This window comes from Microchirus variegatus, assembly GCF_963457635.1.
Source record: "Microchirus variegatus genome assembly, chromosome: 22".
In the NCBI taxonomy this organism is placed as follows: domain Eukaryota; kingdom Metazoa; phylum Chordata; class Actinopteri; order Pleuronectiformes; family Soleidae; genus Microchirus; species Microchirus variegatus.
The window spans coordinates 11,274,025-11,302,024 of record NC_139823.1 but is presented as its reverse complement, the minus strand read 5'-3'; the positions used below and the strand labels follow the sequence as shown (position 1 = coordinate 11,302,024).

The following is a 28,000-nucleotide window of genomic DNA, read 5'->3' as shown; positions in this document are numbered from 1 at the left end:
GCTCCATCGAAACAGGTCTTTCCTTCCTGTAGCCGTCCATGCTCTGAACAGCTGATGTGGTGTGCCTCTCTGGAAGACAGTGACATCTTTTCTCCCAACTTTTTAAACAACATAGCTCGAAATGACTAAGGACGAAGTGCAGGGGTAAGAACAAGACGAACATTGTGGGTGTCAGAACTCACGTCTCACCCGCACACCACGCTTTTGCTTCTGTGAGATTTAGTTAGCAGCGGATAGCAGCTAGCTAGCGTTGCCTGACACACACAGCAGATTGCATCATCTGACAGTCTAAGTACAGAAAATCACTACGTTTGCCTCTATGAGTGAAATATTAAACACATCTGCTGTATGAGAACGAATATGACACGGTCCAAAACGTTCATGTTTCATCAACGCGAGCGTATTTGTGAGGACAAGTTGTCTAATCACTTGTTTACTTTGTTGAAGTTTGTTTATCGTGCTTCATATGCGAGTTGAATTGCAACGTGGAAGTACATGCTTTTGTTTGATGAATTTAACTTATTGCGACTCGGTTTAAGTGTTATATTCTCACCCAGTTGTAGTTGTTTTTGCATAGGCAATGTTTGGATGTTAAAGAAATACTGTATAAGGTGTTGGAATAGGTTAATAACTAGTAATTACATGTGCTGGCACACTTTAATAATTTAATGCGCAGTTTGCATATCCCAGCTTGTCAGTTCATGCATTTCCACATTCCATTGTTGTGCTCCTGCTTCTTGCTGTTTACCCTTTGGTCAAAAATGACTGTTTGTGCTTTTCAGATGAAGTATTGTACAATTTAAGTTATTGTTCAGAATATACTGGGTGATCAAGTATCAAATAGAAATGTTGTATGTTTTAAAACCGAGCACACTAAATATTACCTTACTGAAAGTTTTCATGTATGTGTGTTAACCTACTTCTACAGACTAAATGACTGTATATCGAACGATTTTATTCACCCCATTCAAGGCCACCAGTTGTTCTGGTGTACTTTGGATTAATAAAGCTCATGTGCAGACTGATAACATTTAGTTTTATGTTCAACTCATGCTCCTATCTATTCTCCCTGAGACGTGACAAGACTTGTGTTATATATTGCACCTGTCTGGCATATGTCACCACGTCATGTGTTCAGCAGTTAACTGAATGACGACAGTTGCCAAATTCGTTTTTGACTATGTATAACTGTTAAACACAGAACGTGTGTGTTGTGTTTATGTTATAGAACTGAAAGCCACAAGGTTTGTGTATTGATTTGACCGCAGACTGGGTATGTCTTTGTTATAAATTACTTTTCCAGACAGAAAGTCTGACGTCAGTTGCCTGGGGGCAAAGCAGTTTGTAGATCCAGCTCAACAGATTGAACTGGCTTGTGGACCAGAAACAATCTGTCCCGGGTGCATTGTCATGTCATCCAATTACATATCAGTGTTATGACAAGATGGCACTTATTTGTGTTCAATAGACACAGAGTTTTGTCTATTGTTGGTGTGGTAGTGCCAATACGGGTATTTAAGTTGATCTAAAGTGCTCCCTTGACGCTATTATCTTTTTTTGTGACCACCTGTCTTTTATTATGATTCTACACATGCATAATGTGGGACATGTATAACTGTCCCACATTAGGCTGACACATAGGTTTTATGATGTTGTGGATTGTGTCATGTTACTGGAGAGACATATCAAATCAAGTAAGACACCTTTACTTTCAGGTAAGACCCAATGTTATTATAATCTGCTCTCAAAAATTCCAGATAATGGATTATGGAGGTTTTTTTGTGAGACTACTGTCTCCTCAAAGCATTAATGTTTATCTAACCAATCTAACCCTCAAACATCTCTGCCACTTGCCCGTCTCTTCATTCACAAAGGCTACAGCTGTTTGCCAAGTGAAAATAACAATGGGATTAAAGCTAGTGTAGACTTAAAAGCTTGAGGTGACAATGGCTCAGAATTAATTTTCCCAGGCAGTCAACAACTTCCTCATAGGATGCAGGAGAAATAAGAGGTGGAAGTTGACTTAAATGTTTATGTTGTGTGCCCCTTCCTGTTTCAGGGCGACAGAGGAGGAGCAGCAGGCTCAGTCAAAGAAAGCCCAGAAGAAACAGCAGAAGGAAGCGGAGAAAGCTGCAAAGAAGGCTGAGAAACAAGCCAAGCTGGTCAGTGATGTGGTTTTTTTAACCCTCTTTTTTGGTTTGTTGTTGAACATCCGTGCCCCCCTTACAGCTGGTAAGGCTGCAAACGTGCGGCTCTGTTGGTCATTGTGGGTCCACGAGGTTAGATTGGCCTGCAGGGGGGCAAGAGTGTCCATTGTTTAGGTATTCCTGTCATTTTGGCTTTGTTTTTAGTCCACCCAAACAAAGTGCTATTTTGTTCTCCTGTGAGTGCACAACATGTTTGTCCCCTCTTAAACAAGCAGTTGCATCCAGTTTACACAGTAAAGGTCAGACATAATGCAGTTGTTGCTAATATAGTGTATATATATATGATGTAATAACACTGCAAATTTGAGCAAATTTGGTTGTGGACAGTGGAGATAACATGAGGCTGAAACTAGTAAAACACAGACATTCCTTTTTAGATTCTTGCATATTTTAATGTTGTCATGTATCACATTCAAACCAAGATTAGCAGCAGGAACAAATAGTTTCCGAACATAAAACTTCACTGAAGCAAGGTGATTGACTCCTTACCCATTACCAGTGGATTTTGTTCCTTGTTGAGTCGTGTTTGACTTTGCAAATGTCTCTGAAAATGACGTGTTTGAAGTGGAAAACTGAACACACTTCAGAAGACTAGTGACAGCGTTATAGCAATTACACTTTTATATCTTTCTATTCAGTCCCTCTTTCAAACTCAGCAGTGAGTCGTCAGTCTCAAGACTGCCAACATAAAGCATAACCATGGACAGCTAACCCGAGTGGCACAGAGGATGCTAGCAAGAGGTCATGTGATCACGTAGGCCCACTAGTGGACACTAGTGACACTGAATCCTGCTCACTGCTGCAGCAAGGAGGACTTCTGCAGTGTTTCATTGCTTTGTGAAGTCATTTAAATATTGAAAAATTTCAATTTGCATATCTTAAAAACAACAATTGCAATATTATCTTATATCTTGCCCACCTCTGTCTATTGCAGAGTCACATGACCCAGACAAAAGCCAGATGTTATTGGGTTTTATACTTGGGCTATAGAATGGACCTTTATTGTAGCTAATGATGCATGTGACATACTTGGTTTCTGCTGTATCACTGGTACTGAGTTCAGGTACACTCTTGTCAAGCAGGCTGAGCTGCTGTGATGATTAGCTTCAATGCAGTGTTTCCTGTCCTGCCAGGTGTCACACATCTCATTCTCCTGTTGTTTGAAGCTTGGTCTTAATGAGATGTCACTCCTTGTTCTTTGAGCTGTCTTCCTGAAACCTACTAAACACTAAAAACTGTCATCTAACATCACCCCATCAATTCAAAGTTTCCAAACGACAAAAAGTGCAGAAAATCTACTCCTATGAAAACTTTGCTGGCATTATCTCATCACAAAGGGAGCCGTGAACACATTTGTCCTTGTAAGACATGATGTTTTACAGAGGTATAAGACATCACAATAAGATTAGTGCAGCAAAGGCAGAACATGGTGAAGAACAGGACTTGCAAAATGCATTACAAAAGGTTATTAACCAGATTTATATTAATGCAGCCCCAACATTTTCCTCCGGCTTTCCCTCAAAGCCAGACCTGCAGGGCATAAAAGAGGAGATCTGTATTCTTCATTAAATGTGTCTCCTAACTTTAGTATGATTCATCAAAAACTGATTATACACCACATACATTGGTTTTTTTTTAATGCACCAAGTGGCATTTATAGGTAAAGCATAAAAGTGTTCTGTCTTCAGCTGGATATACACAACACTCCAGCATGTTTAATTTAATAAGCAATTGTTGTCACTGTGTAATACACTGCTATTGCTGCCTATATTGGTGAGGTATAGTGAGCATTACAGAAGAGAGGACCTGAAAGCTGAGTCAAATGTTTATTGAGTCTGTGCAAACCGTGTCATTTTCTGTTGCATGCTTTTTCTGCTGACACTCGTAGTGCCGCCATGTGGCTCGGTCTCTTCATGGCCAAAGGTGGTCCACATTCAGTTGATCGTTAGATGCAATGTCATTCATCATGTTACCGGATTATCATACGAGAGATGGGTGATTCATGTTCACTCTACCGCCATCAGCCATTTCACACTCCAATATCAATTTGCATAGAAAATGTAGCTGTAACTTTGCCAAGACGCTATCTCATCATAGTTTTGGTGTCATTTGCCAAGAAGTCAGTTCAGAGATAAAGTATATCTGCCCACTCACGCTGTTTTCTATTACAAAGCAATATCTCCTGCTGCCATTGCTCATTGAGTATGATGTGTAGAAGAGCTGTGCTTTCCAGGGATCTAAGGCTTTGCTGCAGAACTGAGCTATGATGAATTAATTTTATTCATGTCCCTCCTAGCACAAGATGAAAACACAATTTACATGAGTGTTGTTGCAAAATGTTTTTACCCTGATGCATTAGAAGTTGAGTGTTTTTTTGAACACTTTTGTTAATGTTTGGATTTAATGGACAGTTTTTATTGTTATTTCCTGGCTGTTGGTTATGTCTTTTAAACCCCTGTCACGTCTTTGTGTTTTAGGCTGCTGAACAACCAAGCACAGAGGAAGATGTAAGTTTCCTATATGAACAGCACCATTTCTCTTTCCTTTCATTTTCTGAGTTCAGATTGCAATTGGGTAGCATCTGACCACTTGGTGTAAATACACCCAACGACGAAGACCACCTCCCAAAGTGTGTGGTTAATGTGTGACCACATTGAACCTAAGTTGAATGTAAGACTCCCTGATGAAGAACAGGGGAAGGTGACGTAAGGGGGGGATTGATCGTAATCGGATAGCGATGGGATCTTGATGTGGACACCCGAGACGCATATTAATAACGGCTCTAAATGCTTGTGGTGAACCGCTATCCAATCGCTATCTGATCCCAGAAAACACATTCTAATGCCAGGTGTATAGAGGGCCTAAGGGTCCAGACACATGAGATAGAGTTAAGGAGAATCTGCAAATCAGCTTTTTATCTACACGGAACCAGCATTTTGGGAGCCCTGTTTTTGGAAAACAAAGTGAAATAAAACTGTACCCAACACATTTCCTATAATATCTTGATAAGCCATATTATCTTCTCTGTCTGTTTGTTATCTCAGATGTAGTAGAAAGACTGATGCATATGAAGTGCACAAATTGCTGTTCAGATCCTATGTAAAATTACATTTTCTGTTTTTTTTAAGCTTTTAATTATGTTTTCCTGTTGTTTTTTCAGGACTTTGCAAAGGACCGATATGGCGTGTCACCTATGTTCCAGTCCCAGCAAAAACTGGGTGAGTATGAAAGCTGCTTTTCCCTTGGCCAACAGCCCAACAAATCCACACTCGGCTGAAAGAAAAACTGAAAAATGATAAAACAACAAAAATGTCTTATGTTGTATTCAGTGTATTCCTTTGTGGGCTGTGTTGCTGCTCTCTTTTCTAAACGTGTCTGTATAATCTTGGTACAGTGATGGAAAGCTATTCATTTAAGGAGAAGTTGAGTGATAAAGCAAAATTCACAGAAGTACATGCAGATGACACAAATGCTTTGTTGTAGTATTATTTCCAGGTTTCAGAGTTAAGTTGTTTTATTTTTTTATTCTCATGATCTGCATTATAATTGGTTTCTTGTCAATCATCCAGAAGTGGAAGTTTACCTCCGCAAATTATCTCTTAAAAACTTAATTGCTTCATCACTCACTGTCTTTTTTTATGTTGCTCAAATTTGTCCCTCTCACTTATATTTATTTTTTTAATTGAGAAATTAGTTTAAAAAATAGCAAGATCACGATCGCCTGGTAAGACACTTGCCTTAATCGAGACGATGCAAGTCGACATTTTTCACCATAACATCCACTCAGCGACAAGTGACAGTGAACTGATGAAATGGAGAACAGGCACATCCCTTATGTTTCATGTTTTGATACAAGACGACAACCTGATCCAAAGCGTCTTAGATTACTGGCTGTCAAACGTTACTGATGTAACACTATTACCACTGATAAACATCATGGAAATGGTTTTGGAGCCTCTTGCCGCAGTGCCAGCGATAATTGCAGTAACTAATAGTGTGTGATAACTCCCTGATGAACAAACAGCAAGTGGACATGTCGAGGTCGTCCGTCTGTCTGCATACTCTTTCCGCTCCAGTGGCAGCAAGATTGGGGCCACCCTCACCTGCATGCCAAACCCAGCCGTAGTGATGGGGTAGGGGGGGCGGGGGTGTGGGTAGATGGAGGGTGAGGGCTTTTATGTGGGTTGAAGCAGAGTTCCCAGCCAAAAGGGCAGCTCTGTTTTCTCTGGTGTAGCCTTGGTGTCTGCCTCTTCTGCTCACTGATAAGAAGAAAGCATGAGTCTGAGTGACACAGGTGAAACTAGAGTCAATTTGTCATAAAGCCCACAGAGAATAGGCGAGTTGATAGCTTTCAGCAGCCCTCCTAGTGTGTCTTATTTATTAGGCACGTCTGTAATTTGAGGATTTTATTGTGTGTACGTGTACACACGCACATGCACACACATTCACACACCTTTCTGCCTTGGGGAGTGTGTGGAGTAGGAGAGTGTGTTGTGAGATTCTTTTACCAGACATGGGGTTGCGGAAAAAATGTTTTGAAGTAATAACATTTTTATTTCTGTGTGTGTGTCTGTGTGTGTGTGCGCGCGCACGTGTTGCTGATTCAGAGAGGACCTTGGTGCGGATCCAAGACCTTACTCCTGAGAGAGCCGACCAACTGATCTGGCTCCGTGCCCGAGTCCACACCAGCAGAGCCAAAGGTGAGATCACTCCCTGTGTTTGTTCACCAGTTTTTGGTCTTTTGGCCTTTTGTGCTAAAAAAAAAATGAACAAGAAGTTTGGATGACGTGTGCTAATCCAAAATCTGCTACACAAACAGGTCTAAAACTTCTTGAGCCCCCTTTTGCACATCATGATCTCTCTCTTTAAGAGCAAATTCTAACACCTTAGACTTGGTGTTGTAAGATTTACTGTGTATTTAGGCTGAGTTATGTTGTTAAAAAAACCTGCCACAGAGATAATTATTTTTTCTTCCTGGGATTGTGGGAAGGACTTGCAGAATTCTCCCCCCGCCTGACATGTTAGACAGACAGACAGACAGACAATCTGAGGGTGTGGTTAATATTATTTTCAGACAAGCATGTCACTGCCAGCTGAAAGATCAGACTGCTTTTTTTTCTCTTTTTTTGGAGTGCAATGACCCCACTGACTTTGCCAGGTTATTGCATCTCAGAATTAAACATTAAAACTTTTTACTGCCTTTCTGAATCTGTCACTATGGACAAATTAAAATATCTGTGAGGATCTTCTCTCCATTTCCTTTCAAGATAATGTCCATAGTTAAAAGTCACTTCCATTCTGTCTGCTCGCTGTAAAGACGTCTGTGTGAACAGAACACCATCCTGATTTGGTTGTGGGTGAGATGCATATGTTGGTGGGATTATGGCATCACTGTTTTCCCCACAACCCTCCCCTTTCTCACAGGCAACAAACATCAAAGTACCTGGGTGGTCCGACTGTCTACTGCCCCAGAGTTTTTGTTGGCTAACTTGTTTATACTGTTCTTAGGTGTGTGTTTGCTAGGAAGGTAGCAATCACCCTTTCGCCACGCAGTCCTCTTCAAAGAGAGGACCATGTTTACAAATGTTTGACACGTTACCTGTAGATTAGAAGAAGAGTCCTTACAACTGACAAATACCCTCTTTGAGGAACACTCGGCCCCTTTGACCGCACAGACTGACATTACAACAGAGTGAGCACCAGAGAGTTTATTGTGACAGCCCCGTTAAGCTTGTTTGAAAGGGACCTTAACACCCTCGCACTATATGTTGTTGTTTTGTTTTTAGGGAAGCAATGCTTCTTGGTCCTGCGTCAGCAACAGTTCAACGTGCAGGCACTTGTTGCAGTGGGAGATCGTGCCAGCAAGCAGATGGTCAAGTTTGCTGCAAAGTGAGTACAGAGACTCCACTTCCTGTCAGAGGGCGCAGAAAACAATGGTGGGAAAATCCTGGGCCCTAATCGCCCATTTTCACACATTCTGAGTGAGGTTGTTGGTGTGGAAATCAATCATTTTTCACTTGACAACAAAAGCTGGCTGTTAACAGGGCGGGATACAGCAGTGTTTTAATGGAGCGGTTCCTGTTGAGATGGCAGATACAGCAGCTCGGATCAGAGGAGAGAGAAATACTTAAGAGCCATTACTTGGATGCCATTACTGGTTGTATATGAATGAACATGACTATGAGAGGAAGTGTGCTTTTTTTAAAAGGGCTAAAGCCGGTGAGGCTAATCGTAACATTTTAACATTTTGACTTTGAATCTCATGATAAATAAGTACATAATGAAAGGAAAACAGGTTCATAATCCGCCTCACCAATAGTTATGATATGACAATTGATTATAAAGAACATGGCCAATGCAGAAACTACAGTGATAATTATTGCTGTTTGATACAAGCCCAGTATTAGGTAGCAGCCGTTAAAGCCTTGCAGCAACACAAAAGGCTGCTATGAAGACTGAAGACAGCTCTTTGTCTGTGCCTGCAACTTCAGCCTCCCAGAGAAACCTTCAAGATTGGAAAGAAATCGGCCTAATTACAGTAACTAATTGAAGAGCACTTCACTGACAAAAACCGCAGTGCCAGACATCAATGGAGACAAATCAGGCCCCATCATTGTTCCAGTCAGTGACCTCTGGACCAGTGCAGAGACCACTGTGGGTTGACAAGAGGGCAACTTTTTCCTCTCCTCCAGCAGCTCCTCACTCCCTCAGATCATTTAGGACTGAGCAGCAATATAGTAACTGCAGAACACTCGGTTATTATAATTGTCGTTCACATTTACAATAAACAGCAGCATAAATATTTCTTATGTTCATATAATACTCTGAGTAAATGTAGTCATCCATTCAGTACAGACAATACGGTGCTAATGAAGTAAATAATGAATGAGAGTTTATGTACACACCAGCCTGTGTCGTATGTAAACAAGTCGAAGCAACTAAATGTTTGATGAATATCCAAATGTGCATAAATTACCATTTTACTTACATTCGTTATCCTAGCTTTTCATAAACGAGACCCTAGTAGCCTTTTTCCAAACTTGTTAGGTTTGTAGGAAACTTAAATTAAACACAGGGTACAGTTTTTGTTTTTTTTAATGAGGGAAAGGCCACTGCTGCTCAGACTGGAGACCTGACCTCTGGTCCCAGACCACACTGACCCCCACTGTTAGAAATGTCACAATACCCTGACCATTCCCAAGTTCCTCTCAGTGACTCAGCTGACTGGCTCCCAGCCGTCATTCAGGTTCATATTTGTGTTTCTGGTTCCCTGCAGCACTTAGTAGCTCTACAAATAGCACTGAATGCAGTGGAGAAAGGACAGGGGAATTCTAACTGTGTTACATGTTGTAGGAAGGTTAACGAGGTTTTCACACAAGAGTTTTTTTTTTTTTTGTGTGAGTGTCAGTTGTGTTTCAATGTGTTTTTGTAACCGTCAGATGATTTCTTTAATGTGCAGTAGTTCCTTAATCTGGTTGTGCAATATTGTGGTTGGACAGTTAAATTGTTGTGCCATACAATCACCTGACATCAGTGCAAGTGAAAGTGATGACATGGTTTCCATGACACCATGGTCTTATATCAAGACAAATATTGCATACTCACGCTGCAGTGGAACAACTTACCAAGAGATAATGTGAAGGTTGTTGTTTATTCATTAAGGAACAGGTGGTACGTTCAGTTCCTGGGGCTTTACGTCCAGAAAGCCCCAGTCTAGTTTTACACACTGGTGTGATGATTGACACGTGAGATTGCTAAGTAAGACCCTGGATTACAATTAAGTCTTCTAATAATCATGTTGAGGACAATGATGACATTGCTGAGGAAGCCTAATTTCACATATTGTATATCCAAGACAACCACCGTTCTCACTCTCACATTTTAATAAAGTGGTTCTCGGCACTGGATTCAAGTACCTCAGGAGCACTGAGTGTTACATTGAAAAAGAACTGTGTCTGGTATATAGAACTGTGATATTCTGGAATATCTATATATATATATATATATATATATATATATATATATATATATATATTTATACTGAAAATAATAACAACCGTGCAGTTTGTAGCCTTAGAGAAATTCTGGATAACCTGATTCAGGCAGAGATGATGGGCCTCTATACACCAATGTACATATTCCATTAAAAGCCAGATTTTGCAGCTAGAATAGTCATTTACCACGTTAACAATGTATATTTATTTCTGATTAATTTAATGTTTTCCTTAAAAAAAGGGCATTTCTAAGTGACCCCAAACTTTTGAAAGGTAGCGTAGCTCTGTAACATGTTCTCATATTAGCATATGCTAAATATGTTGAAAGTTGAGTGTAATTACCAAAGTTGTGTTATTATCTACAGAAACAGTGAACATCTTGTCACATTTTTACAAAACAGGCATAGCGTATGAAAGTAGCCTCTCACTGTCTCATCTCCATGTGATATTTTCAACTCTCACTTCCCAATTAATCAGTCCATTTCCCTTGAAGTGTGCTGCTGAATGTGTTGTCACTGGCTCTGGGGCTTTCAGTGGAGGTCATTAATGTGGGGATTTATTTATCTAACTGATCTCCTGTTAGTGGGGATGGACTGAGGTGGCAGCTGTTTGGGGTTGTGGGGATGGCAGTTCACCCACCGTCCAGTCCCTCATTACTGCTTTTTAATGAAGAGGAACGAGGGATTTCAGTGGGTTTCCCCATCTGGCTCAGTGATCTCATGCTTAGTGGAGATCAGTGTTGTTCATCTGTATCAGAGAAGAACCTGTGAGGGAAGATGGTGATTTCTTTTTTTTTTTAATCCATAGAAACAAAAGTTCCCCTAAAAATACTACAGTCTACTTTCGCTTGATAGGGGAACTTGTAACCATGCTCTCAAACCTGTTAACAAGCTTACAGTGTTATTTAAGCTGCTGCCCTTTTGTAACAAGCTGTCAGTGAGATGTTTCAAAATCCCACCTTTCACCTATTTTTGACCTTGTATGTTTTTACAACTTCTCCTTTGTATAAAATAGACAGTTATTGAAGGGAAATAACATTGAAAGTAAAAGAAAAAATTATGAAAGCAAAAACAACTTGGGTCAACTATAGTCAACATAGAGAATTTATTTTGAAGTGAGAAGCCTGGTTATTTTCCTGCAGTACGGGTCATTCCATAGAAATCAAGACACTGTGATGCGTGAGAACATGTTAATTTGAGTCTCATGACATTTGACACATTACTGTCTACTGTTATTGGAGAAAGTTAGTAAGGGTTGTGGTTTTGTTATGAAAGCTACATCCTCTTGCAGTATATTCATCCACCCACGACTCAAAATTGGATACTATCAACAGCCTTTGCTCCTTTAGAATGAGAAGCAATTTAAAATGGGGGGGGGGGGGGAGTCACCACCAAACTCAAAGTCTCTCACCACTCATTGTCATCACACCATGAGGAATGAAAATGCATGTCTACAAGCATCCATCAGACTCTAAAGGAATATTTTGTTCTCTCACTGTTGGCCTCCCACACATAAGTTTGTTTTCTAAGCGCTGTCTGTTTTTCCACTTTGCACCCCTCCACCCGCCTCATACAGCATCACCAAGGAGAGCATCATAGATGTGGAGGCGACGGTGAGGAAAGTGGAGCAGAAGATCGAGAGCTGCACCCAGCAGGACGTGGAGCTCCACATTGAGAGGGTGGGCATGATTCCACCGCAGTCATCATTAGTGCATGTGAACACAGAGCAGATGATAGAGACTCTTATGTGCCCTGTCATGCTCCCTGGCATCTAACAAAAAAAATAAGCAATATTTGACAATTTGCCTTAGAGCACACATCTGTTCACACAAGAACTGCACAGGAGTCATGGAAACACCAACACACTTTGCCGCTCTTTGCTTTTGCACATCCTTTCAATATATCACTCGATACACTGTGGTTTTTTACATTGTACCTAAGCGTTGTAGTTACACTCTCTGTAGTAACTGTAAAACACAGTCTGAACATAAATGTGTTTGGTGTATAGCACAGCTCTGTGGACAACAACAGATTCTCCACCTGTGCGCAAGTGTTAGCCACACCGAGAAGGTGGTTTTAACACAGTTGCTCATACTGAATGTTGATGAGGTTATAGCTGAGGAGACTGTCACTTTCACCATGGACTCCGATATGGTAGTCTGTGAACATTTGAATTCTTATGTTTCCTGTCTCTTCTCTTTCTCACAGATTTTTGTCGTTAGCCAAGCAGAGCCCCGTCTCCCCCTGCAGTTAGAAGACGCTGTCAGGCCCGATGGAGAGGGAGAAGAGGTGAGGCTACAAGGGGGACATTTTTTTTACCAAAGATCTTTACTTGTGCACACACCTGATGACAGTGTGTTTTCCCATCTGTGTGTCTATTCATGTGAGATTCTGTATTTGCTGTCACCCAAAGCTGATTCACCAAAATCATTCCTATCAAAGAAGCAAAACACCACCGAGCACAGTAGGACATTGTTAATTAATAAGTATGTAGATGATTAAAACCCTCTTCAGGATCGATAAGGCAACATTTGCATTAAAATGCCTCGTACTTGTAATTAAATGCCACAAACCTCCATTTGTGGTGTATTCTTGAAGGCGAAACTTTTTTTCTGTCAGGTGAACGAATCGGCTTTGTATTTATAATCAGACAGCTCAGTGCCAGCCTGGTTAAAATGCCAGCCTGTACAGCAGCTGCAGCCTGCGCTCCGGTGTAATTAAATAAATTCTGACATCATCGTCTCAGGGTGAGAAAGGGGAAGTGACTTGTCGGTGGGCGTTACATTTCATTGTCGTGTATGGACAGGTTTTGTCTGACTTTGCGACTATGTGATGAAAACAGCATAATAAAGCTCCAGTTCATCTTAATACGCAAGATTGACATACATTGCATACACTGTGTGCATATACTAAAGTCTTACTAACTTGTTTCTTAACTTAGAAGGATAAAGTCTCCACAGCATTAAGATATTTGGTAGTAAGGAAAACGGGGATCTGTGTGTTTTTTTGGCTGAGAAGTTGTATAAAAAGTGGACATAGAGTTTTGGTTTGCAGGGTGAGTCTAACCAGGAAGTAAAAGATTATTGCATAGCCACCAGGGGGCAATACTGCTGGTGACAAAAAAAGAAAAGAAAATTAAGAATGTTCTCAATTGCGAGTTGTACGTCGTCTTCAAGAGAACATGTCGTACATTTCGTAAATGATGTTCCCATTTAAAGAAAAATAGACAATTAAGGGCAGCACCCTTATGAGTGGATCTCCGCCAAATTACAAAACAATGGGAGTTAATTATGCAAGCAGAAGACTGCGTCCACTTTTTATATATGGTTTGCGGGTTTTTTGTCAGACAAAATGATTTAGGTCATTAAACAGAGTTAAATTTAACAGGATCATGAGCAGAATAGCTCATGGTTATTAGCATTACATTTATTGAATAATATCCCCTTCTTTGACTCACCTCTGCTAATGTGAAATGTGATTTGATTACAGTGCTTACAAGTGTTTACAGAGCCCTCTGAATTCTAATCATGGATAGTCGATGCTGAATCATTTTAGATTAAATTAAAAATTTCAGTTGTTGCAATCGTTTAATATTCTAAGGAGTCACTGTATTAGATTGAATAGCTTGTCAAACAAGTCAAAAGTAGAATGGGTCCAGTATACCAGGGCCTTAATCAACATTGTGTGAACCCATTTGACAATGGTTTGAATCCAATGGACACTTCTTGATATTTAAAAGTCACTCACTTTAAGCTCAATAGGTAGATTGATATTGTATTTATTGAAATCATTTGGTTTCTAGCAAGTGATCAGAACAGCATTACAAAATATAGTCCTCAGTGTCTTAAATGTGATCTTAAATGTGATCATAAATCCTGGTCATCTGAAGCGGTTTGTTTTTGTAGCAACTCGATCCCAGATGTTTTCTACTGGGATTCACCGTGTCAGTCACAGCACCTGTCTTCCCTAGAGACCCTGGGTCTGAGCAGGCCTGTCTCTTTTGACTGTCTGTCTCAGCTTTTGTGTCATTGTGTATGGGACAGTTTGGTGCAGGATGTGGCAGCGCAGGCTGTTCATTCTAACTCCAGTGGGTCCTATGAGGAAGCCTTACATCAGTGACCCTGGAAACAGTGGTTCCTCCTGTGATGAAACATTTACTTTGTCATTTGTGTGTGTGGTTGTTGTCTTTTCTTTACTATTGCCTTGTTGTCCCATTTTGCAGATGGTGTTTGCTGCGTATTGTAGCCTGTATAGAATTTGCACAAACACACAGGAACTCAGTGTTTTCTCAAGCCAATTGTCTTTTCTTCAGCTGTAGTTCAGATCAGGAATTTAGGCCAAAAAATATGAGGTTTGAGAAGCCTCTAAAAAAAAAAAGCATTTACATTTCTCTGGACACAACAGAAGCTGAACACTTACTCAATATTTCACAGTTGGAAGCTTTTGTTGATGTGTGATGTTGCTTTTTTGTTTGCCCTCAGGAAGGCAGAGCCACAGTAAACCAGGACACCAGGCTGGACAACAGGGTGATTGATCTCAGGGTAAGTCTATTCCAGAGCTGAAGAAAAACAAGTGGGGAAAAAAAAACCTCTCCGTGTGTGACACAGGCTGCAGAGTATTTGTCCTGATATATCTAATCTCACAAGTGGCATGGCCACATTGGAGCCATGTGAGATTGTCTTATGAGATGAATAAAGCTGTTAGTTCAGATATATGAAGGCACACCTTTTGAAGTTCTCCTTTATTCACCATTTTTTTTTTTAGAAAATATTTAGTTTTATTGACATATTTTTTACATTTTAAAACCAGACACAGTAACAAAGTGACTGCTGTGTGGTCACTTTGTTAAAGAAACAGGAGTCACGAGACACTCCTGTTGACCGTGTGAGGCAAAGAAATAACACAGTAAGCAAGCAGCTTGTAACTCAAGTCCTCATTTTCCTGTGAAAACTGCATTCTGTTGGTCAAGAGAATAACAGTTATAGTGAGGCTTGCAGGGGAACAGTATAAACACAGATGGTGTTTTGTTATTGCCATTACACTGTGCAGTTACACTTAACATCATAATGAGGCGTTTATGCCAGAAAGTTGTCTATTTCAGGTAAATAAAAGCTGCACCTTTTTATACAGTGCTATTGGTTTATAGTAAAAACAAATAAGTCGAAACAGTAAGATGACAAATGCAAAATATTATATATTTTTTTGTATATCCCAGGCAAAGCAGGCAGCTTTATGAGAAACTGTTAGCATTTCAAATGCAGGGCAAACCTCACCACTTCTAGTGTGAGGCAGCGTGTGATTTAATGGGCTGATGCTATCAATCTTGTGCGGCGCGCGGGAGACGTGCAAAGCCTCTGCCAGCAGCAGAAGACGGCGAGACACAAAGCGTCTGATTGTTTTGATCTGTGCCTCCCATGTGGATGACGCGACAGGCAGGAAGGCGCTAACGCCGTGGCACAGAGCTGCGTGGCTCACAAACCCTCGCGGCAACACCTGTTTCTATAACACGCCGCACTCGCGGCCTGTCATCAGTTTTACACTGGGAGCCCAGTGCAACCATAAAGTGGTTCCCACACTGCTGAAGAGACTCTACAAAAGGAACCATAAAAACTATGCAATGATAATTTAGTTTCTATGAAGGCCGTCCTTATTGACCGTGTTTAAACGCAGCGCTTCACACTACAACGGTGGACAGATTAGTTCTGTTTATTTCATTGAATCTGCATAAGAAGCTGGATTACTTTTGGACAGTGTCCGTCTTTGTGATCTTCTGTCGCAGTATAGAATTGTAATCTGACTAGTAGTTCAGAATATAAATAGATTAATTATACAAAAACTCACTTAACTAAGAAGCCAAAGCACGTACAGCTTAAATTGGTACTTGTTTTTTTTTTTTTTTAAAGAGTTGTATATTATTTTTTAATCCTTCAGTGGATTCACAGGTAGTTACATTTTTTTTATCCTTGACACTTTTAGTTCATTACATATTGAAACGCAGAGAAGCAGAAGATCCGTCCTGGTGGTTACTGAAAAGAATGTTGAGGTTAAACCTGCCTGTGGTGTATCATCACCACAGCTGGGTCTTATATTACTGCCGTTTGCCACTGAAAGAAGTCTGAGGATCAGGTTTTTTGGGGGGTTTTTTCCGTGGCCTCGCGCTCAACACCATCTTTCTAGAGATACCAACCACTACACACCCTCCCACTTTTGTACCCTCTTGGTGCAGACTTGTTGTAAACAGGAAGCACTTTTTGAATTTCTGAACGTGGAACTGCGCGTGCTGGTTTTTGGTCAGTTTCCACAGGTTTGATGTAGGCCACAGCCAAGTGCATAATAACATGTCACACGTTATTTTATTTATTTGGTTTAACAGTTTAGTTTTATGTAATAAGTTCTTCAGAGTGTAAATTAGAATGTTAGAATGTTCCCTCTCTGCAAGCTGCTACAAGAAAACTGTATGGGGCTGGACAGGCATTAGATGGGGAAAGGGGGTCAAATGAAACCACTTGGAGGTCTAGTGTGTAACATTTACAGGTTTTATCGACAAGAAAATGAATATACTACCCATAAGTATGTCTGTAAAGTGTGTAAATGGACAAACAAATCCAGAGTCATGTTTTGAAGCTGCTACACAAATGAGAAGAAAAGTGAGTGGAGGAGTTTGTCCCAGTCTGCAGTCTCCACATTTGAGGTGTAATTATGATACTCAATAGAGCTGAAAGCCAGTAAATCTCACGTTTAGAAATCATGTGGTCATTTGAAATGAGTCGGAGGAATTTAGGGAGGGTTCCGTTTACGTTTTCACACGTTGCCTCAGTTTCGCAGCTTTGGTTGAATCCCCCTGTTTACTCAGAGTGATTCTTGTCCCTGCCCAATTTTTTTCACATTCATATTCTGAACTAATGTTTATCGTGGTTTAAAGTTTCCATGCACTAATTACAGGTTTGAATCTATGACATGCCCACTCTAGAAAAATCATTATTTCATTCTTCGCAGTGAGAAGAGTTGCAGATGTTGTGTTGTAATTGTGTGATGAATCATGCTAATTGTGCCCATGCTTCTGTGTCTGCTCTATGAATTCTCTCCTGTAGACGACCACCAGCCAGGCCATCTTTCGGCTGCAGTCAGGAGTGTGCCAGCTCTTCAGAGACACTCTCACCAAGAAGGGCTTTGTGGAGATCCAGACCCCTAAAATTATATCAGGTACAAACTCGGTCCTGTCACACTCATTCTGTCTTGTGGGAAAATTGAGATTATCTTGACAGTTAATCTTTTTTTTTTCACATGTCCACCCACAAGTTTCCATCCACAGCTGTCCTGTGTGACAGTTGTAAGGTTAACTTCCTGTTAGGGTTGTCCGTTGTTATTTTTTGGTTGTTGTTTCTAGGCTGTGATTCAAATCAGAAGCCAAACATGAGGTTCGTTTGAAGCAGTTTCTGAAGGAAAACATTAGTGCATTTGAGACAAACAACAGACAAAAGTGTCTTGAGATGTAATGCGTCCCCAACGTGAGCTTTGATGAATTAATGAACTTTCACATTTCCACACAATGCCCTTGTACTTTGGATGTTGGAGCTGAAGTTTAACTCCTCAAAGGCTGGAAGAAAAGATGCCTGGGATGAAAAAAGTGTCTCATTTCACCAACATGCAGAGCACACATTTATTGGGAGTTTGTCCCCTGTGCACCGTCTCTCTTCATGAAGTTTGTTCTCAACATCAGGGCCTCGTTTATAAAAACAGTGCGTAAGATCCGTACTTACACTATAAATTCAATGGAAAATTATAAATCTGTGCACATGTACACCTGCAGGCGTTTTTCCCTTTTTTAAATCATGACCTGGAAATGTGTTCATGTAGATCGGCCGCGTGTGTTGCCATCTGTACACCTGTTGTAGCTGTAAACGGTCAATACAAAGCACATCTTGAAGGATGAGGCGTAGAAAAATGAGCCTCATGATCAACTGTTGATTAAAGTGAGAAAACCATGAAAAATAATTTTCCTGACATAGAGAATACTGGCAGTGTGAGGACTCGGGTCACAGTCATGTCCACAGTGATTTTACACACACTCTAACCATTTTTGTGAAAATCATAAACACTTATAATGATGTCTCACATATTTCATTTCTACAATCTGGCTTCTGTTCACAAGCTCCCCATGTGTTTACCAATTTCCTATCTCCAAAATGTTCATACTCAGGTGCACACATTTTCCCCGTCTAATTAGTTTTTTATTGAACCCAACTTTAGCATGGGAAGCAGTGTACTGAGAAGCCACTTTGGTATTCTACAAGCACCCATCCAGCTTTTCTGTTTTTTTTCTGGTGAATCCAATTTCCTATTAGAAGCCGAGAAGTAAACCTCAGAGATGTGGATACGTTTAATAATAGTTTTAATCACAATAGGATCTCAATTATATTACTATCCCTCCTTAGCGTTGACGTTGTCTGTCAGATTTGGATTGTGAAATCTCCTTTTCCTCAACAGCCAATGAGCTTTTCTCGTGGAGATTCAAAAACTGCCGCTCTTTTTTTTTTTTGTGGCGTCAACTGTTAACCGACTTTAAACCAATTTTTTTTTTGCGAAAAACCACATCCTCCTGTCTACCAACAACACCCATCATGTGCACGCTGAACAGTTTGTACTGTTGCGAACTCCCCACCCTTATCCTATTTTTGACAACGTGAGAATATATCAGATCGTGTCCTGTGACGTCTGTGAAAAAGGGAATCACAAAATGTGCTTCTGCAAGTCTGCCAAACAATGTGCCACAGAAATATCTCTATTTTCACTAAAGACATTTAATGGACAGGTGATTTCAATCTTTATTTCCAGGGTTACTGAGATGAAAGTATTTTTGCTCCAGCACCTAAAGGTCATTTTAAAAATCAAATTTTATGTCTAAATGCTGCTTTTGTTCACTTCCAGCTGCCAGTGAAGGTGGAGCCAATGTCTTCACTGTGTCTTACTTTAAAACCAGCGCTTACCTGGCCCAGTCTCCCCAGCTCTACAAGCAGATGTGCATCTGTGCCGACTTTGACAAGGTCTTCTGTGTGGGGCCAGGTAAGAATTCCTCCCATCTGTCCCCTCACCTACTTCCATTCACATATGGTAAACAGCAAAGTGAGTTACAAGAGTGCTGTAAAAACTGCAGACCCCCATTAACCGAGATGCCCATTGTTAAAATGGCTCTTAATGCTTTTACATTATTAAACATTTAAGAGACACCTCTTTGGTGTTTTAATACTAACAATGGTCCGAGCTGCTGTGTGGTTTAGCGTGTAAGTGACACAGTGGGGCTTATAAAAGACTTTATGACGCTGTACAGGGTTTAAGAGTATCCCCAGCCCTTGTGGTGAGCAAAGACTGCCACCATTACATTGAATAAACACACCATAGAGTGTAAATACAAGGGTTCCATTTCGTATTATTAAGGAGATATAAAAATCCCACCCGAGATAAAATAAAATGTTTATGCGAGGACTGCACATTCAACAGAGGTCCCTTTTTTGTTGTTTGCTGTTATACATAAAGAAATCAAAGGGCTTAGGGTCATCACTGCTTCTGAGGCGATAATGCACTCGCTGCTGTTGCCTTAGTTACAGTCGCACAGATTTACCAACCAAGAATTGGGATCCAGTCTTGCTTTAAATCTCTGTGGCCAGCAGTTACCTCTGTGTTTTCAGTGTATCATGTAAACGGATAAACGATAAACACAAGGCTGGTCTTCGGCGCTGAAGAGCAGATGTCTTGTTATTTTTGCCGCTGTTCTATTTTTATTAGTGGTTTCAGTAAATGTGTGCCGGAATCAGGTGTGTAAAAACCGTGTAGTTTCTTTGAGCCATGTGTGGATATTGATACATGAATCAACTGCATGTATGTTGTTTACCAATCTTGACAGTCTGTCAGAAATGAGCTCAGATTCCTGTTAGTACGGCCATTTGACGTCACCGGACTCACACACACCAGATGCTAATAACGTCAGTACCAAGGTTCTTATAGGACTTGCTGCTTTCTAGTGTGATGATAATCCACGCCCTCACTAATGGTGTTTATTTGTGATTAAAATATGACTCCACTGACGTTAAATGTGCTACATTTCAGTTTTCAGGGCGGAGGACTCCAACACTCACCGTCACTTGACCGAGTTTGTGGGTCTGGATATTGAAATGGCCTTCAACTACCATTACCACGAAGTCATCGACTCCATCACTGAGACGATGGTACAGATCTTCAAGGGCCTGAGAGACAAGTAAGATCATCTTTGTTTTAACAACAGATTCAAGTCATGTGTGAGTTTAAGCGATGATTGCACAAAAAACATTTTCAGGATTGTTACCTGCTGTGGACATTTCATGACTGGCCAAAAGTCTCAGTAAAGCTGTGTCAACTGTTTAAAACCACATTAAACATCATCACTCAGTGCTGTCTGCTATATATTAATCAGTTGTTGCAACTGAGTTGAAAGAACTACACAATGTAAGAAAATGTAAACATGTAGTTCTACTGCCTCCTAGTGGTGAGACTCAGTATATTATATGTAATTAGCTTTGCAAGCAGATGCAGAAGATGAGACATAAATCTTTTTTTTTTTTTTTTTAAATATATATATGTATATATATATACACACACACACACAGATCCTGCTGCATTATACAGGGTTTTCCAAATGCTCATAAGCTGCAGTGGGTATAGGGTATTCAATATATTTTTTTATCTTTTTATTTCCTCATTACCATGGTTGCACTGGTAAGGAATAACCCAGATAGAATGGAGCTCTCATTTCTCATACTGAATGTTATCTTGCACTTAAAATATCTTTTTGTACATTTTTGCCTAATTGCTCACTGCAGGTAGCACAGGGAGGTCTGCTCCCCCTGCACTGCAGTCAGGAGAAGGCAAAGCTGACCTCGAGAAAGAATTTCCTCCTAGCTTCATCATTAATTTCATACACATTATATGTATGTGTGTGTATATATATGTATATATGTATATATGTATGTATATATGTATGTATATATACATGGGTGTATATGTATATATGTATGTATATATGGGTGTATATGTATATATACATGTGTGTGTATATATATGCATGTATGTATGTGTGTGTGTATATATACACATATATTTTTCTTACTTAGCTCACATCCTGTGAATTCTGTAATATGTACTGTTTTACTTGTATCATTGGACCAGGTCATTATTTAATAGAAAATAAAAGTAGGGTATTTGACTAATGGTCTGATAATAAGTAAAAAAAAACATTTGTGTTCTCTCTCTAATTGGTTTATGGTATGTTACACCAGTAACACACACACACACACAGCACGTTAAAATAACCGACACACGCCTTGCTTGTGACATTTCCACCACTAAACTAACACAAGTGGATTTGGACACGCCCGTGAACCCTCTTGCACCATGTGTTTAGATCATTAAAATGGAGCCAAAAGTCCCCGTGAAACACCGATTCAGACTTGAGTCAAAAAAGGTCACATGCCAAACATTTGCTGCAGATGGCAGGCAGCCCACCCTTATACTGTAAACATGAGTCACCATCGGTCACTTTGGTTCCATCGTTGTTCCTCTTTGTTAAGTCACTTTGACGGTTTGGCTTTTGTTTTCACGACTTTCAAACACGTTCCTCTTTTACATATTAAAAGACTTGACTGATCATCCAGCAACAGATGACTTGGCCTCTTTCAAGCTCTGTTAATCATCTCGTGTTGTTTTTACAAAACAATTACTGATTGTTGGATGTCTTTTCAGAACTGGATAAATGTTGTTTTTCCATCGCCCTAATAGTTTTTCTAATTATCTCTGCCAACATGATTGTTTGTTTATTTGTAAACAGGATTACATAAAAACTACTGACACAACACTGAACTCAGTAGAGGCTTAAGCCCTGGTTAAGGATTATACGATTAATTCATTCAATTGTGATGTGTTTAAAGGGGCAGATCCAGTATTTTTTCACACATAACTTAATGTGAAAAGTGGCTTTTTTTTTTCTCCACTAGCTCTGTTTCCCCTCAGTTTTACCCCACAAAGACACCAAAGAACATGCTTTTTGACCCGTGTGGTGTGGTTTGTGTTTCACCAGCTTCCAAACTGAGATCCAGACTGTGAACAAACAGTTTCCCAGCGAGCCTTTCAAGTTCTTGGAGCCCACTCTGAGGTTGGAGTACACTGAGGGTTTGGCCATGCTGCACGAAGCCGGGGTGGAGATGGGTGACGAGGAAGATCTCAGGTCAGGATACATCACACACACCCCTTTGGTTCACCCTCAGCTTGTCGTGTTTGATAATTTGTTATTATTTTTTTGTCTTCTACACTGTAGAATAACATCCGTAAATAATTTTCCCCCCCCATTTCTTGTAGTACACCCAATGAGAAGCTGCTCGGCCGTCTCGTCAAGGAAAAGGTATGTTTAGACGTTAATTTAACTTTATTTAATAAATTCTACTAGATTACAGTTTGTTTGCCTTCATAGCTGAGCTTAAAGGGTAGAAGGGGATGGAGATTATACAGCACTCAGTAGCTACCTGTAACTATAAGGCATGCATTTAATTGCTATAGACTGAAAATATAACATTGATGTTGACTGTTTTGTGTTTATTGTTCCCATTTTCCTCTCAGTATGATACCGACTTTTATGTGTTGGATAAATATCCACTGGCTGTGAGACCCTTCTACACGATGCCCGATCCAAACAACCCGGTAAGTCTCTCACACACACAGTACACTGTTTTTTTTTGTCTGTCAAACTGTGATCATTGGCTTTTGGATTGGAATGATGACACTGAAAGTGTTTGTCCAAATCCTATTTTACCAGTTACATTAATTCGGGTTCCACTTCATCTTTAAGAGAGGCGGGGCCGGGCTTTTTGTCCAAGTGTAAGGGTAGATCACACCAAATCCGTGACAGTTTAACCTTTAAAAGCTGTTAGTATAGTGAGAAATAATGTGATGCACTTTTTTTGCAAATTAGTTATGTTCTTGACCAGGGATTAAACAGCAAAATACTCTTCAGCCTTCTTTATTGGCTGGATATACTAATACTGCTTTGTAATGCAAGTAAAACTACACACACTGTGCTCATAAAAAAAGATGTGAGTATCCATACAGATTTTTTTTGCGTAGTGAGAAAATGGTGTAGGTGAAACCATCATAAAACTATTTTTTTCCCCCTTTTCTGCACACAATCCGTCTAAATAATCTTTATTTAAAGCACTCCAGCTTCATGTTAATGTCTTTACTATATGTGTATCAGAGTATTTTCTTTTCCTTCAATGTATAGATGTTTGGATTGATTTATTGATTTTTTTCTTTTGTCTCTTTTTTGAACAGAAATACTCCAACTCTTATGACATGTTCATGAGAGGTGAGGAGATTCTGTCTGGAGCTCAGAGAGTCCACGATGCTCAGTTTCTGACGGAGCGAGCCATGCATCACCAGATTGGTAAGAGTACAGATGGCTGTGTTGGCTGGGGATTGTTTACATGTGATCTTTGTCTCCCTCTTTTGGCCATTGGTGACAATTACAACACCAGGAAATGTTCTTTTTTTTTTTGTCTTATTTCCTCTTTCTGATCATTTAGATCTGGAGAAGATCAAGGCCTACATCGACTCCTTCCGCTATGGAGCTGCCCCACATGGTGGTGGAGGCATTGGTAAGTAACAGAAGTCTCATGATTTAAAAAGTTAATGCAAAACTTTTTATTATGGAACTTGGAGGTTAATGACTGGTATAAAAATGAGTTTAGTGACTGAAGTGTCTTTGTCTTTCCCAGGCCTGGAGAGAGTCTGCATGCTGTACCTTGGCCTCCACAACGTGCGCCAGACCTCCATGTTCCCACGTGACCCTAAGCGTCTGACACCTTGAATTTTTTCCCGACACGTGGGCCAAACCCTGATCGTCGAGGACTAACACACAGATGCTGGTGAAGGGGAAACAATACTTATCCACAAGGGGAGAGGGAGAAGGTGTAGGGTATAGTGTCACCATGTGACTCGGAACATCTCACTATGATTAATCTTTTAGATCAGGCATGTCTGAAGTCCGTAGCTTCAGTTTTATAACGTATTGGACAGGGTCAAACAGAAAATCAGCTTCAATCAATCAATGTGTCATCCATTCATCTATTATTATGTTATTATGATATCTGACTTTTTTTTTCCACTCCTGCGTGGCTCAGATTTGGTTACATAGCCATTTAAACATGATAATTATGATAAAACAGTTGAAAGAATAAAGCGGCTGCAACAATTGGGTGTATTTCATTAATCGGTGCTTATTGTTGTCTCAGAGAAAGAGGAGTTAATCTGTCATGTTGAGGTAGTCGCTGGAACCATAATCCATCCGTTAATCAATGACTCGGTGTTTGTCTTTGACGAGTTCTTTTCTATGGAGATGTTAACAAAACTACTACTAATGCAGATCTGAGTGCCACCTACTACCAGCACCTATGATTGTGGTCTCCAGTAGTGTCTCGGTTACTACAGGTGTTTTGTAAGCAATTAATCTCAAGTCATTTAATTAAAAACAAGAAAAAGTGAACAATTTGTCTTCATTTTTCATATGTTGTTGTTGCTGTTATACCCTTTAATTAGGATCACTTTATTACTAGTTAGTCATAAGTAGGTTTAATAGGAGCAATAATATATACATACAGTAAAACAATGAAGGCAACATTAAAATATAAAATAATGTACAACTATACAGACCGCAAAGCTTGAGAATCTGTCCACATATACATTTTGGTAAATAAAAATCCACTTCCCTGTGTCGTGGAGTGCAAGAAGAGATCAAAGTGCTCAAGTGTTTTGTCATCAGCATATATACAGATGAAAGTTTACCGTAGTTAATTCAGCAATAGTGCATCCTCTACTCGTGTACATACACGTGGAGCATTATTCCAGAAGACAAATACAATATATAACTGCTGTAGTACAAACTCTTTGGATGACGAGGTTTGCCGCTGTACTTTGCCGCAGGCTTGTTATTCAGTCGCGGCTCCGCTGACTTGAAGGATGAAGAGAAAGATGTGAACAATGTCAACGTAGAGAGAGAGCGCTCCGTAGATGTACTCCTCGGGGCTGATGGCCAACTCCCGGTTTCCAATAAGAAGTTGGGTGTTGTATACCAAGAACTGGTGGAGGGAAGGAAAAGCGAGTTGAAAAGAAGGCATTGTACGTGTTCATCTGCCTGACATATTGGCATTTGTCGAAGCTGCAGGCAATCACATATTTCAAGAGCTGCAGCTGCCGACTTATTATTTTGTTAGCTAAAATACTCGAGCCATGTCAGCACTGTTGGTCTGTCCAAAACTTGTTGCAGAATTGCGACAACATTGGCAGTGATCCTGTATAAATGAATCCTTTGAATCCAATTTTTCTGCAATCTGAAGCATGCATCCGCTTTGGCTGAATGCTAACATGCTCACAACAATAAGTTATTAAGCATTGCAAGTGTTTGTTAATGATCCTACACGTGGATACTGACATTTTGATCTGTTAACAGTGCTAAATTAAAAGTTGGTAGATCACCAAATTACTACATAAGAGGGAGCACAGAGCACAGAATTTGACTTTATTCCCAATTTTTTTTGGCAGTCCACTCGGTAAAAATTGCTGAGAGACATTTAAACTAAACCACATAATGTATGTGAAACCTCATCGGAGCACAAGAGGAACGATTATCAGACCTCTAATGTCACACTACAAGCCATCGTTTGATGCATTCATGAATATATTTACATAAATTTAACAGCTGTTGAGATGCTTTGGGATTAAAGTGGTGGATCATGCAATAGATCGTTAGTTTTCCATGAGTTAATGTACATAAAATCTGAAAAATATAAAGGGAAAACTTGAAAAAAATCCAGGAAATGAATGCCGAACATCAATCGTAGCACTCGGATCCACACTGATTCAACATCACTTGTATAACCTGATGAAATTAAGTTCCTGTGAATACCAGGGTGTCAGGACTATTATGTCTCCTGTTATTCAGCAATAACCTTGCAATACAAAGCTCACCGGTTGGCGTTCTAACTTACTAGAGTGTAAACAATGGCTCCGATCGCAGCGTAGAGCATGTGCAGCCAAGGGACCTGTGGATCGACACAAGAAAAGGCCTTTAGTCGCACACATGCAGCCGACACTGAGCTGCAGACAGAGAGAGAGAAAGAGGAATGTGTTGAAGATTGAAGTTAAAGGTTTGTTTCTCACGTAGTGGAAGCAGAGGACGACTGCTGTAACGATGCCGAGGATCATCAGCAGAATGGAAGCGACGCAGAGGAAGCCGCCGCAGGAGGTGAAATCCACCTGGTGATGAGGAAAAGAAAGGGAAGTTAATTGGCTTAAAGCCACGCAAAAGAGGCTTTAACCCTTTAAAGGTACTCGCAAACCATTTGGTGGACCACACTCTAAGTCGCATCTCTACCATTTGGTGTAGTTATACAATGCTCATGCTCTTTTCAGTGTTCCAACAGGTCAAAAATTATTTGTGCTGTTGTACAGCCACCAAACATATTTGTGAGTGAGTAATATTGGTCGCGAAATTGCAGTTAATATGACTTGTTCTGAATGTTGTACTTTTATTATGAACAGACGTCTCAACCGCTTGGTAGAGGACTGTATCTGAAGTACTTTAGGGTATAATTAAATAAAAATAAAATAAATATATACATATATATATATATATATACATATATATATATATTTATATACATATATATATATTGATTGTCATTGTTATCATAAGTGACTATGATTGCTTTCTTCTTGATGCGTACCTTAAAGGGTTAAAGGTGCATTATGTAATAAATCTAAAGCAACTGGCCATATAATCCTCCTAATATGTCACAGAGACTCAGGAATAATGTTCATATAACATACTGAACTCACCAACGACAACAGTACAGCCAAAATATTTGCATTAAAAATATATTTTGCAGACTGCAAATCATGTTTTGGCATGGGGCGCCACCTACCGCCGTCTACCAATCATTGCAGTCATTGCAGTCAACCACGGGTTGCCAGTTATGTCAGAAAACTAAACTTAAAAGACCTCGGTATTTTGAATTTGAATGTAGTAAGTGTTTTTGGCCACATTCTTACATATGGCACCTTTAAGTTTGAAATAACATGACATTATAATATAATAAATATCACAGAGGAGACTAAACAAACTTCATCAGCTTGGGTTGCGTCAGACAGAGAAGTTGGATTCACATCTTATCCCAGAATGTGTTAAATATTTAAAAAGGGGACTCAGTGCCTCTCATTGTAACGTGAGACAAAGGCGTTCTTTTACGCCGAACACAAAGACATCCTCTGACAAGCCACGGGGGCTTCTGAGCGACAAAGACGCACAGTTTCACGTGTCTTGACTGTCTCTACCTTGGTTTGGAAGCAGAAGATTGTGACGGCTATGCAAACGAGCGCCGTTATTCCCATGGCGAGGAGCACTGCTTTTGTGTCATAATAGCTGTGAAAGACAGACAAAAAAAATGCAATAATAATAATAATAATAATACATGATTGGGAATATGTACTATTTGAAAACAAACCTTGAAATTGTTCCAGACATGTAAGACAAGGCGAGAGTCTGCAGGATCAAACATGAGAAGTATGTGTCATGACAGACGACGGAGTGGGCTTTTGCTTTTATTCCACGGTTCTTTCTTCTAACCTGCTGCCTATATTGTTATATCTGCAATAATGGATCTGACTTACAAATACTCCCAGTAGAACAAGATTCCATGGGAAACGTCTCCTAATGCAAAAAAAA

At 40.0% G+C, this 28,000-nt stretch overlaps 2 protein-coding genes across 2 annotated transcripts in view; one reads left to right on the top strand and one right to left on the bottom strand.

Annotated features, from left to right (window-relative positions):
- The first annotated feature begins 5 nt into the window (after positions 1-5).
- Positions 6-24,760, top strand: dars1 (aspartyl-tRNA synthetase 1). The gene is made up of 18 exons (XM_083908324.1): positions 6-144; positions 2,060-2,162; positions 4,685-4,714; positions 5,368-5,425; positions 6,815-6,907; positions 7,994-8,096; positions 11,777-11,879; positions 12,409-12,489; positions 14,682-14,741; positions 17,292-17,403; positions 19,129-19,263; positions 20,305-20,452; positions 22,307-22,453; positions 22,585-22,627; positions 22,843-22,923; positions 23,554-23,665; positions 23,805-23,876; positions 23,997-24,760. Exons 1-18 carry the CDS (start codon positions 122-124, stop codon positions 24,086-24,088), a joined length of 1,596 nt encoding a protein of 531 aa, XP_083764450.1. The 5' UTR covers positions 6-121; the 3' UTR covers positions 24,089-24,760.
- Positions 24,761-25,205: 445 nt separating this feature from the next.
- The window catches only part of LOC310942897 (protein lifeguard 3-like), a gene marked incomplete at both ends in the record, with an annotated part of 3,748 nt that continues 953 nt past the window's right edge, over positions 25,206-28,000 (bottom strand). Inside the window, 6 exons of the mRNA XM_083908363.1 lie at positions 25,206-25,355; positions 26,265-26,318; positions 26,437-26,532; positions 27,610-27,697; positions 27,780-27,817; positions 27,946-27,985. Of these exons, the coding sequence (XP_083764489.1) occupies positions 25,206-25,355; positions 26,265-26,318; positions 26,437-26,532; positions 27,610-27,697; positions 27,780-27,817; positions 27,946-27,985 (466 nt within the window). The remainder of the gene's footprint in view (positions 25,356-26,264; positions 26,319-26,436; positions 26,533-27,609; positions 27,698-27,779; positions 27,818-27,945; positions 27,986-28,000) is intronic.

Coding starts and splice junctions, on each gene's coding strand:
- dars1 (XM_083908324.1), top strand. CDS start 122: ATGACTAAGGACGAAGTGCAGGG. Junction 14,742..17,291: donor ACAGGGTGATTGATCTCAGG/GTAAGTCTATTC, acceptor TCTCTCCTGTAG/ACGACCACCAGCCAGGCCAT. Junction 20,453..22,306: donor TTCAAGGGCCTGAGAGACAA/GTAAGATCATCT, acceptor GTGTTTCACCAG/CTTCCAAACTGAGATCCAGA.